Source organism: Podarcis liolepis (genome assembly GCF_965112155.1).
Source record: "Podarcis liolepis genome assembly, chromosome: 10".
NCBI lineage: Eukaryota > Metazoa > Chordata > Lepidosauria > Squamata > Lacertidae > Podarcis > Podarcis liolepis.
This window is the reverse complement of record NC_139562.1, coordinates 2,073,268-2,086,438: the sequence shown is the minus strand read 5'-3', so window position 1 is coordinate 2,086,438 and position 13,171 is coordinate 2,073,268. Positions and strand designations below refer to the sequence as shown.

At 44.7% G+C, this 13,171-nt stretch overlaps 2 protein-coding genes across 2 annotated transcripts in view; one reads left to right on the top strand and one right to left on the bottom strand.

The window, feature by feature from the left end:
* LOC310686881 (uncharacterized protein) overlaps positions 1–13,171 on the bottom strand; it is an 83,937-nt gene that overhangs the window by 40,757 nt on the left and 30,009 nt on the right. The gene's annotated exons all lie outside the window — the stretch shown is intronic.
* On the top strand, positions 198–12,802 carry LOC310686864 (uncharacterized protein). Its single transcript, XM_083461261.1, has 7 exons — positions 198–1,375; positions 3,249–3,753; positions 4,964–5,045; positions 5,289–5,371; positions 6,117–6,243; positions 11,014–11,350; positions 11,876–12,802. Exons 2-7 carry the CDS (start codon positions 3,340–3,342, stop codon positions 12,687–12,689), a joined length of 1,857 nt encoding a protein of 618 aa, XP_083317387.1. The 5' UTR covers positions 198–1,375; positions 3,249–3,339; the 3' UTR covers positions 12,690–12,802.

The window sequence follows — 13,171 nt, the reverse complement described above, 5'->3', positions numbered from 1 at the left end:
CTGAGAGATCACTGGAAAGGGCGGATTTCTTGACTCCAGAATCCATCACCGCAGACCCGTTTCATTCAGGCATAGAGATCTGCTCTTTGGACCAGTCTGCTTGCATCATGGGGATCATCAATGGATCATATGGATCATCAATGGATCATCCATGATGTCATACCCATCTCACGTGGGGGGCCTCAGGAAGAATCTCCTGCTACGCGACTGGGGGAGTCTGGAGGCTGACGGGGGTCAGACAGGGCTGCTGTTTTGCTCTCCTTACTATTTCAGCTCAGGTTTTCCTGGCAGAAGTTACATTTCATCAAGAAATGGGTGGATTCATTGAGGAAACGGGGCTACGTTGTAAAGAGGCAAAGGTGTATACTTTGTTACCACCCAGCGAGTTGTGTTGCAAAGGCCATTTGCAGAAAGGCTCCTATTGTATCACCTGTGGCTACATGCCGGAGTTTGGGTCTTTTTGCGGAAATGTGTCTGTGTAAATGCACTTATCCCCATGCATTTATAATGGCATGACATTAAATCCCATGAGATCCACAAGCCCCAGAACCATAAGCCCACATAGGAGTCCAAAAGCACAGAACGAAACAGCCCTTTATCTCTGTGTTGTTGGCTATTAAAAGCTGGGTGTCCAACAACATGTAAAAGAAGAACAAGAACATTGTCTCTGGGCAGCTTCCAAAAGAATAGAAGAAAACATGACCCAACATGAAATATTAAAAGCTTCCCGATACGGAGCTGCTTTCAGGCGTTTATGGAGGTTTATCTCCTTGACATCTGGTGGGAGAGCGTTCCACAGGGCAGTCACGACAACCGAGAAGGCCCTCTGTAACATCACTTCTCGCAATGAGGGACCTGCCAGAAGGCCCTCGGAGCTGGACCTCAGTGTCCGGGCTGAACGATGGACGTGGAGACGCTCCTTCCCTTCTACTGGGCTGAGACCATTTAGGGCTTTCAAGGTCAGCGCCAACACTTTGAATGGTGCTCGGAAATGGACCGGGAGCCAGTGAAGATATCTTAGGACCCTTGTTCAGGGGCCAGCTGTTAGGGGGCCGTTCAGCTGCTGTCCAAAACTGAATGTATCCCTTGCCGGAAGTAATCCATAAACCTCTCCTCCTCCGCCTTCTCGGGATGCCATTGGTGCGCGATGCTCCGGCTCTCGAGAGAGGGAGAGGCGTGAGTTGGGTGCGCTCGGCTTGCCAAGGGTTAAACGGAAACGAGCTAGATTCCTAGACAGGAAAGTAAGACGGGGGGGAGGGCAGGGTCCTCCAGAGCGAAAGCCCAATCCCCCCCTTTCCTGCAAGAAGTCGGGCGTGTGGGGGTCCCGTTGGTTTCAGCTCTGCAGAGGCTGCCTGGGGGCGCCTGCTGGGATCCGGTGAGTCTCCTCTCTCCCAGCATAGGGCCCATGGGGAGAGCAGGGGTCCCAGCGCTGCATGGCGAGAGGGGGGCAAGTCAGGGCGCGGAGGGTCGCAGGAGAGCGGCAGCTCTGCTCTTCCTTTGCATGGATGCGCTGCTAGCCCCTTGGATCCAGGAGTGGGGAAACGCATGCAGAGAAACCCCATTCGGATGTATGGATCAGTCCCCTTGTATAACAGAGGTGGTGCGCGGATAGAGACATTCAGACATGAAATATACCCTGGTCCCTAAAACCTCACCTGTGAAAGGAGAAGGAAGGAAGGCAGAGAAGAGAAAACGCTTCCTCTTGCAGGGCAGAGTAAAACCTGTGGAACTCCCTCCCACAAGAGCCAGAGAGGCCACCAATAAAGGTGGTGTTAAAAGAGGAGGAGGCCAATTTGTGGAGGAGGAGGAGAGGGCAATGGGCAGCTCCTCTTCTCTGTCTCCCCTATAGGAGGGAGGCCTCTGGCCTGATCCTGCAAGGCCCGTTTTCTCCTCCAGTGCTTAGTTCCCCAGATACATGCGTGCCCTCTGAGATTGCTTGGCGTTGAGCTAGATGATCCTTGGGGTGCCATCCACCTCTATAGTTCTATGAAAGCAGCACTGGAGGTCTCACAAGCCAAGGCATTGAGAGCAGGAGAAGTCCTGCTGAAAAGGAAACAACCAGTGCAACTGTTTTTTAAAAAAGGAATCCCACGTGTTTGTTGTGGGGGGACTTGGTGGTGGGGAGGGGTAGACCCATGGATGCCACCTTGATCTCCTTTGGCAAAGAGGTGGGAGAGAAATGCCATTCATAAAGAGAGGCAGCCCAGCCAATCATCTGGCTGCTGCATTTTGGACCAGTTCCAGAGTCGCCTTCAAAGCAGTTCCACACAGAGAGTGTTGCCACCATCCCATCTGGTGCAGAGAGGACCAGGGCCATGTCCTCTCTGTCCCCAAAGGTCTGTGGGGTGGGGAATTAGCCTGAGCTGGACATGGGCCTCAAGCGACCATGATGGACCCAGGAGTTTCCTCAAGTATTCTTGACTGAGGAGGGGGCATGTTAAGCAATGTAACATCATCATTGTTCTTGCTTGCTCCCTGCCAATCACCCGAATTTCCAAGAGCAGATTACAAAATTTAAAAAACAGCAATAAGAACAGTTGAAAACACATTGCACGCATAGAAAGGTGAATCCCACAATATTTGCTTTTGAGTGCTGTCCTTTGACCCCACCCACATGTCATTTGGCCTCACCCACTTGGCCCTCAGGGGTTAGCCAGATAAGGGAATAAATGGGCCCTGAAGTGGGGTTGGGCAGGAGAGCAACTCTTGAGGAACCCTGGGTTAGGACCCCCCAAAAACCCAATGCTCAGATAACACTCAGTACAAATGAGTCACTTGTCAATCACAGTTCTGACTTCATTCCTTGATTGAAAATTCCGAAAGGCCAACAGTTCCCTGCACATTTTGCATGGTAACTTTCCCTCTAGGAGGGCTGGAGACTTCCTTCTCCTCCTTCTCCTTCTCCTTTTTATAGAAACCTCAGAGTCTGGGTTCCTCATACTTCCTCACGGAACATTTTTCTCCTCCAGGAAATATGTCAGTTTTGTAACAGAACAATGTACAGTGGTACTTGGGTTAAGAACTTAATTCGTTCTGGAGGTCCGTTCTTGACCTGAAACTGTTCTTAACCTGAGGTACCACTTTAGCTAATGGGACGTCCCACTGCCACTGCAGTGCAATTTCTGTTCTCATCCTGAAGCAAAGTTCTTAACCCGAGGTACTATTTCTGGGTTAGCGGAGTCTGTAACCTGAAGCACCTGTAACCTGAAGCGTATGTAACCTGAGGTACCACTGTTTTTGCTTTGTAGAATTTCCTAGCTCCTCTAATTCAGACAGACAGAACTTGGCAGAAGATCAAGGGGTTCCTTCATCTCTCGTGGAGGCTTCCTGAGAGCACAGATGGATGAGAAAAACTCAGCTGGCCATGAAGCAGGAAGAGACCATGCCATCAGAACTGGGAGCAGTGGGGGATTCTGGGGGGAAACTGTGCAGAAGATCCTGGGTGAGGAAGACACTCTCCGCTCAGAGGCTCAGAGCCAGCAGTTCAGGCAGTTCTGCTTCCAGGAGGCCAAAGGACCTCGAGAGGTTTGCAGCCGACTCTACAACCTTTACCATCAATGGCTGAAGCCAGAAAGGCACACGAAAGCTGAGATAGTGGACCTGGTGATCTTGGAGCAGTTCCTGGCTGTCCTTCCACCGGAGATGGAATGTTGGGTGAGGGAATGTGGAGCAGAGACCAGTACCCAGGCAGTGGCCCTGGCCGAAGGTTTCCTCCTGAGTCAGGCAGAGGAGAGGAAGCAGGCAGAGCAGCAGGTGAGAGAGACTTTCCTCTGGATACTCCCAAGGGGCTCCGAACGTGAGTGAGGGTATCTGAAAATTCTCCATCCTTTTTTGGAAAGCAGCCATTGAATGCTATCAGATTGCCCTTCAGTTTTTGTCTCTGTCATTCCTTTTCTTCTTCTTTTTTATAAGATATTTATTAAAGTTTTAAAAGGTACAAAAAGAAAAAGCAAAAAACATCATTTTAAACAAAAAAACAATACCACACATCCCAATAGGTAAAGAAAAAAGGATAAAATACAAAAGAAAAAAAGAAAAAGAAAAGAGAAAAAGCAGGAAATTAAAATCCATTAAACAAAAAAGAAAAAACAAAGAAAAATACAGCAAATCTTCTCATTACTTATCTTTCATTAGCTTATTTCCCCGATCTCCTCACACCTCCCTTTTTTGCATTCTAGATCAATTATCCATTTCAGCAAATCCTTTCCCTCTTTTCAAATTTTTGTCTTCTAATTTATCTTGATATTAATATAGCTTTACTTTTCCTCCTTTCACCAATTAACAGTCTGTTTTTTCCTAAATCTTTGTAACATTTCTGCTAAAATCACATAAATTCATTCCAACATCATTCTAACATTCATTGATTTTACAATGTTTCTGTAAATAGTCTTTAAATTTCTTCCAATCTTCCTCCACCGACTCTTCTCCCTGGTCACGGATTCTGCCAGTCATTTCCGCCAGTTCCATGTATTCCATCACCTTCATCTGCCATTCTTCCCGGGTGGGTAGATCTTGTGTCTTCCAATACGTTGCAATAAGTATTCTTGCTGCTGTTGTGGCATACATAAAAAAAGTTCTATCCCTCTTTGGCACCAATTGGCCGACCATGCCCAGGAGAAAGGCCTCTGGTTTCTTCAGAAAGGTATATTTAAATATTTTTCATTTCATTATAGATCATCTCCCAGAAGGTCTTAATCTTTGGGCATGTCCACCAAAGATGAAAGAATGTGCCTTCAGTTTCTTTGCATTTCCAACATTTATTATCGGGCAAATGATAAATTTTTGCAAGCTTGACTGGTGTCATGTACCACCTGTAGATCATATTCATTATATTTTCTCTTAAGGCATTACATGCCGTGAACTTCATACCTGTGGTCCATAACTGTTCCCAGTCAGCCATCATGTCATTCCTTTTCTAACTCTTCTTCATATTCTCTGTTTTGAAACTTTGTTGCTATTTCAGAGACAGGATCTGTTTGCAGAAATGGGCCCAGATTCCTCTGACACCAAAAGGACTCCGTTGGACACCAGAGAGAGGCTGCTGGGTAAGGAAGGAGTCCGTTCTCCGTTTGGTCCCTTTCTGTGGATATCAAAACGAATCCATGGGTTCTTGTCATCTTTTTTTGGGGGGGGGAGACACTTGGGGCCAAGAGCACCAAGGAGGGAGATATATTTTTTAACCCAACTAAATTATGAAATGGGTCCAAATGTCCAGATGCACTCAGAAGGTGAGACTTTTTGGAGAGCAGCTGCACTCCTGGCTTCCCACTTACCTCTGTCTCTTGCAGGTGACCAGATGATGCCAGCAAGACCTCCTCATCCATCTATTTCTGGTGGGGAAGGAGAAGCAACAGCTGTGGAAGCAGCTCAGGTAGAGGGAGGGAGCCCTGTGGGGAAGGGGGCTGAGGGGTGGGGCTGCCAGGGTGCCTCTGGCCCCCAAGGAATTTCTCTCCTCCTCTTGGCTTCTGTCCAAGCTTCTCTGAAGGCATCTTTGTCAAGGGCAGCTTGGACAGAAGCCAAGAGGCTGGGAATGCCATTTGAGAAGCTTAATGTGCTGAGAATAAGGAACAGCCACCTTGCCTTAACTCACCTTCTGATGGTCAATAGGATGATTCATAAGTCATTGTAGTTTTATTTCTAGAGTTATCATTGAATGCTAAAATGGGCTTCAAAGCAGTTCATCAAGCCTAAAAAACAGTTCCCAGGATTCACCTATCCAGTTACATCAGTTGCACAATGGGGCTTTCCCCACCTTCTCCTCCCTCCATTCCCCCAGTGCACTTCTTGAAGTTGTCTTTTAGGGCATCAGAAGGGTCTCCCCCCCCCCCAAGAACAGCACATGGGGAGCAGAGAGGGGATCCTTCCATCTGGCACAGACAGAAGGATTTTCAGAACACAATGTAGAGTTCTACCCATTTACACAGAGATTAATGTCCATCACTAAATCACACAAGAAAAGAATTCCACTAAGACATTAAAAGCAGCACCCACAATTAAAACGTGCAGCAGGACGATCCCATTGAAACAAAATACCATTTAATGAGCAGAAAGAAACAGCAATGTGTAGCAGACAACCTTAGTGCTGTCTAAAGAGGATCTTTCCCTTTCTCTCTTAGGGTCCAGTGTGCTTTGAAGATGTCGCTGTTCATTTCACAGATGAGGAGTGGGCGTTGCTGGATCCTGACCAGAGAGCTCCGCATAAGGAAGTCATGGAGGAGAATTGTGGGATCATGGCCTCTCTCAGTAAGGCTCCCTTGTGGATCCTAATCTCTCTTTGGAAATTCCATGCATCTCTCTCTCTGATAAACCTCCCTGGTTTTGAGGGAGGTCTGCAGGGCCACTTGCAGCATCTGGGATTCTAATACCCCCAAAATTGACCTTAAATGAAGGGCTATCAGCATGTTTTGACCGTGGACATGATGAAGCCAGCATACACCTTGCTGAGAATGGAATGGGAACATGCTGGGAATTTGAGGTTAAGAAAGCACATCTTTGTTTGACACTGTCCTGCCTTGTATTGCCCAAAATCTTCCTGACACAGAGCTTGTGGAAGGCATAGAGGGGTTGTTTCTGATGGTTGTAGTTGTCCATGACTCACTTCACAAAGCAGCTTGCTCAACACACAATCCTGATAGACCTTCATCTTGGGTTAGCATCCCATTCACCCATACAGTGGTCCCTCGGGTTACAGACACTTCAGGTTACAGACGCTTCAGGTTACAGACTCCGCTAACCCAGAAATAGTACCTCAGGTTAAGAAATTTGCTTCAGGATGAGAACAGAAATTGTGCGGCAGCGGCATGGCGGCAGTGGTAGGCCCCATTAGCTAATGTGGTTCCTCAGGTTAAGAACAGTTTCAGGTTAAGAACAGACCCCCAGAACAAATTAAGTTCTTCTTTTTTTTCATTGATAATTTTTTATTGATATTACATATATAGACATATAGACATATACAAAATCCATTACATAACTTGCACATATTATATCCATTCCAGAAATCATAAGTATAATACAAAGTTGTTTTAGGCTCTGCCGAGCCTTGGACTTCCCTCCACTCCTTTGGTAAGTATCAGATAGGTTTTACAGTCACGTATTTTATCCCTTTTACTTCCTAATCACTTACTGTTAGAGTTATTTCAACCCCGCCAGTGTCGTCTGAAATTTAGTTCCAATATACGTCAAATATTTATTCCAATTATCATGAAATTTCTGTTCGTCTTGATCCCTTAATCTTCCTGTTATTCTAGCAAGCTCGGCATAATTTATCACTTTGACCTGCCAATCACTTATATTGGGTATAACCTCCGTTTTCCAATTTTGTGCTAACATGATTCTTGCAGCTGTTGTGGCATATAGGAATAATATATTATCTTCATTTTTAATTTCTTTACCCATCATTTCTAGCAGAAAAGCTTCAGGCTTTTTGGGGAAAGTATATTTAATTTTTTTTTTAAGTTTGTTAGAAATCAATTCCCAAAAGCCTTTCACTTTGCTGCATGACCACCACATGTGGTAGAAGTCACCACCTGCCTCTCCACATTTCCAGCATCTTTTGTTCTTCAACCTATAGATCTTAGCCAGCTTCACTGGCGTGTGATACCACCTATAAATCATTTCCCACAGGTTTTCCCTTAGTGCCGTACACGCCGTGAACTTCATATTAGTGTTCCACAATTCCAGCCACCTCTCAAGGTCGATGTTATAACCAATGTCTGTTGCCCATTTAGTCATGACCTCCTTCACCTCCTCGTCTTTTGCATACCACTCCAATAAGATATCGTATATCCTAGACAATATTTTGTTCTCACCTTCTATAACTTCCACATTAAATTTAGATTTTTTGTCTTCAAATCCTAATTTCTTTTTGTCCTCTTTTAACAAATCATTTACCTGATGGTATTGCAGCCACCCTGTAAATGCGTTTTTTATCTCTTAGTACGGTCTGAGTTTAATGCCTTGATCAGTTTTCCGTGCAAGTTCTTCATAGGTGGCATTCTTCCCTTCCATACTGATTTTTTTGACAGAACCTCGGTGAAATCCACCAAGGTGTCTTCCTTTCCAATAGATCTTTCTTCCTTTCCCATGCTTGAAATATTGGTCCCCTAAAAATATGATTTAGAAAGCCTCTATGTACTTTCACCTTTTCGTACCACAGGTACGAGTGCCACCCGTACCTGTTATCGAAGCCTTCCAAATCCAAGGTGTCCCTATTTTCCAGTCTTATCCAATCTTTCAGCCACATTAAACACGCCACTTCATAATATAAACTTAAATCCGGCAGGGAGAAACCCCCTCTTTCTTTTTTATCTACCAATACTTTCATTTTTATTCACGGTCTTTTCCCCTGCCAAATGAATCTCGCCAAGGCTCTTTGCCACTCTTTACATTGCTTTAACCCTTTAAGTACAGGAATGGTTTGAAATAAAAATAGCATTCTGGGCAGGACATTCATTTTGATAACCGCTATCCTCCCCAAAATGGATAGTCTCATTCTTTCCCAGATTTCTAAATCTTTCTTAATATTCTTCCAAGTGACCTCATAGTTATCCTTGTAACATGTTTTTAGCTGTAATCCACACTCCAAGATACTTCACCACCTTTGCTGTCATAATCCCCGTCTTTTGTTCTAACTCTACAATATCCTCTTTAGTTAAATTTTTGGTCAACATTTTGGTCTTATTCTTATTAACTTTTAGGCCTGCCGCAACACCGAACTCTTCAAATTTTTGTAAGGCCTCTTTCACACTATACTTTGGGTCTTCTAATGTTAATACAATGTCATCCGTAAAGGCTTTGATTTTGTATTCCTTAGTCCCTACTTTGACTCCTTTAACCTCTATTGTTTCCCTCAGTCTCTTAGTAAGTACTTCCAATACTGTTATAAATAATAAAGGAGACAAGGGACAGCCTTGTCTAGTCCCTTTGGATATATCAAAAAATTCTGACGTAGTATTATTTATTACAAGTTTTGCTTTTTGCTCACGGTAAATAGCTTTGATACCTTTACTAAATCTTTCTCCTACCCCCATCATTTTCAAATTTTCTATCAGGAAACGCCAAGAAACATTATCAAATTCCTTTTCAGCATCAATGAATATCAGGGCCGCCTGTTTATCCTAGTTTCCAAATATTCAATGATATCTATCACATTTCTTACGTTATCCTTCAATTGTCTCCCTGGTAGGAAGCCCATTTGGTCTTTATGAATTCTACTATTTAATACTTTTTAAAATCTTTCTGCCATTACCTCCGCGAACAATTTATAATCGTTATTTAATAATGAGATCGGCCTATAATTCTTCACCTCTAGGGCGTCGACATCTTTTTTAGGTATTAATGTAATATAAGCCTCCTTCCAGGTATTCAGCATCCTTCCTTCTTTTAAAATATTATTCAACTATTGGACATAGTTGATCACTTAATGTTTTGTAGTATTTGGCCGGTAAGCCATCCGGCCCTGGCGCTTTTCCAATTTTCATTTTTTTTATTGCCTTCCTTATCTCATCTTCCATAATCATCTTGTTTAATAACTGTTTTTCTTCAGTTGCAATCTGTTGTAGATGATGTTCTCCCAGATAACGTCCTATTTCATAGTCTTTTTTCCTTTTCTCTTTTATATAAGTCCTTATAGTATTTCTGAAATATCCTTTTTATTTCTTTTGGCTCTTCCAGTATCCTTTCTCCATCCCTTATCTTACAGATCATATTTTGCTTTTTCCTTTCTCTTAGTTGCCACGCCAAGTATTTCCCTATTTTATTAGCTGATTCGAACCTCCAACCAGGTAGAACAGAAAAATTCCTTTCACTTCTATCTAGTCCATTAAATTATTTTCAGTCGTTACCTTGCCTCAGAATCCTTGTATTTTGTATCTGAGGTCTCTCCTCTACACCCACTTAGCAGCAACTTTGTTGCTTTCTCTCTCTCCCAGTCTCCTGCTATACTCCATTTTACTCTTACCGCCAGTAGTGGACTCCTCCTCCTTCTTTCATCCCACGTATTCTTTTCCGCTGGGTTCTTTACTTAAATTTTCTGTTTATTATCAGCTTAGTTGCTTAAATTATTTCCCAGCTTTGGAACTGTTGTCGGAGGCTCATTGCTTTTCACATGGAGCCTGAGGCTTCACAACACGGAGTCTGTTGCTTCCCCTTCATGCTGCAGCTCTAACCCTGTAAAACGCCGACAATGCAGGAGAGCACAAGCAGCCTCGCTGGGTACTCTGTTCCCCAGGATAATCCTCCTGAGGTTTCAAGATTAACGGAGCCTTCGTGACCTCCCTAGACCTCCGTGTTGTTTGAGACCCCCCCCCCCGGAGGGCAGCCTTGCGCTCCTTCCCATGGCTGCAGTGACCCGGAAGTCCGCAGAACAAATTAAGTTCTTAACCAGAGGTACCACTGTTCTCTTTTGGAGAGGTGAGCCGTTGCCGTAACTGCCTCACCAGTACCCCTATCCTGTCAGCATCAACGAAGAGGTTGTTGGTTTCTTAGGTAGACAAAATCATCCACTACCTCCAGTGTCTGAAACTCGCATGGTGCTAGGCGCATTTTGCAACAGGGAATGTCATAGACACAAGCAGTTTCTGAGCTCTGCTCACAGAATCTAATATTTTGGATTAAAACTGCAGAATGGAAGGAAAGAAGGACCTTTATCTGCCTCCCCACTTCCAGCTACTCTCTAGACTGAAGGAGAGACCTTCTTTAAAAATCAGGGGGTGGGCAGGGGAAGGACTACACCATGTGAAAAATGAACATATTATTTCAGCTGCTGTTCATTCCTTTTCAGCTTTGTATTTTTGTCATAAGAGAGTGCATATGGACATTCCATTTTTGAGCCCATAACCTAGGTTTAATGTCCTCTTTATGTCTTAGCTGTCTAACACTGCCCACCTCTAGTGTGTGGTCAGCAATGTTGATGCATGGAATTCTTCCTCTATCACAAGGGATAGTGATCAATATTCAATACACTGGCACTCCATTTCTTTCGGCAGCTCTAATCCATTTCTTTCTTCATTGCAGGTGGTGATGATTTGGCAATTGAGAGAGAGGATGCCCATGACAGAATCCACACAGTGGAGAAGCCATTGCCACTCTTGGAGTGTGGAGAGAGCTTCAGTCACAGCTCCCATTCGACTACCCACCAAAGAAATGCTATTGGGAAGAAACCCTCTCAGTTCTCTGAATGGGGAAAAACTCTCTGTTGGAATGAAAGCCTCACTTCACAGGAAATAATTCACACAGGGGAGGACCCACTGAAATACTTGGAATGTGGAAAGAGCTTCAGTACGAGTGCACATCTCATTTCACATCAAATAACTCACAGCAGGGAGAAACCCTATCAGGGCTTGGATTGTAGGTGTTACGGCTAAAATCTGGGTGCGGGGTTACTCTGCCACCCAGCTCATCGGACTAAGTCCGTGGGTCCCTGCGGAAGAAAATGAGCTCAGCCGGACACAGGAGCAAACTGCAGAAGGTCCAAGTTTATTGCGCAACAGGTTCAAGGCGAGATTGAACCCAGAGTAAGGGGTGACATGAACTTTTGAAATTTCCCTCCATATCCCAGAATACAGTGCAAAATACATCCCAGTTACATCATGAATACATTAAGAAGAGGTTGGGTTACACAGATTAACATATGGAGGAGGGAGGGGTGAATATGCAGAGAGCTGGAGATATGCGCAGATAAGCACATCCTGAGAAGGCAATGGTCCATGTTTGCATAGTCTGTCACCTGGCATCGCCTGGAGGAAGGGTTTGGCAGAGTGATTTTGACTGGATTACTTGAGAGATTATGGAGGACAGGGGAGGGGTGATGGAGTCCTAGAGAAATTGAGCAAATATATTGTAGTGAAGAAGACATGCCCCCCCTTCCGTAACATAGGGAAAGCTTTAATACAAGCACAACCTTCCATAAACACCAGAGAATTCACAGGGGCGAGAAGCCATTTCAATGCCGAGAGTGTGGAAAGAGCTTCATTCAGAGAACCCATCTCACAGCCCATCAAATAATTCATACAGGTGAGAAACCCTATCAGTGCTCGGAATGTGGGCGGAGCTTTAATCACAGGGCGAATCTCACGGCCCATCAACGAATTCACAGTGGTGAGAAACCCTATCGGTGCTCAGAATGTGGGAAGAGTTTCACTGTGAGCTCCGGTCTCGCTTCCCACCAAAGAATTCATACTGGGGAGAAACCCTATCAATGCATGAATTGTGGAAACAGCTTCAGTCAGAAGGCAAGTCTTATTTCCCATCAAAGAATTCACAGTGGTGAGAAACCCTATCAGTGCTTGGAATGTGGGAAGAGCTTCAGTCGGAATCAAAATCTCACTTCCCATCAAAGAATTCACACTGGTGAGAAACCCTATCAGTGCTCGGAATGTGGAAAGAGTTACTGCCATAGAGCCAATCTCACTTCCCACCAAAGAATTCACAGTGTTTGGAACGTGGAAAGAGCTTCTGTAAAAGCGCCCATCTCGCTACCCATCAAAGCATTCATACCGGGGAGAAACCTTATCAATGATTGGATTGTGGAAAGAGTTTCCTCCAGAGAGCCGATCTCACTTCCCACCAAAGAATTCACACAGGGGGAAAACCATATCAGTGCTTGGAATGTGGAAAAACCTTTAGTCACCGTGCCAATCTCGTGGCACACCCAAGAATTCACAGTGGTGAGAAACCATATCAGTGCTTAGAATGTGGAAAGGGTTTCTGCCAGAAAGCCAATCTCACTTCCCACCAAAGAATTCACACAGGGGAAAAACCCTATCAGTGCTTGGAATGTGGGAGAAGCAAAAAACAAGCTTGTTCAATCTTCCACCTGACAGCCCTTCGTGTTCCTCAGAAAGCTTGGTTTCCCATCTCTTAATTGTCTTGGTCACGCCCCCCCCCTGCACACCTTCCAGCTTGTCAAAATCCTTCTTAAATTGGGGCACCCAGAACTGGACACAGGACTCCAGGTGTGGTCTGAAGAAGGCAGAAGAAATTGGGGCTGTTACTTCTCTTGATCTGGACACTTGACTTCTTTGGACGCAACCTAGAACAACAGCCTTTTTTGCTGCTGAATCATACTGTTGACTCATGTTAGTCTAAGACCCCTTTTACACATGTACTACTGGCCCCCATACTGGCCCCCATCTTATATTTGTGCCCATACTGGCCCCCATCTTATATTTGT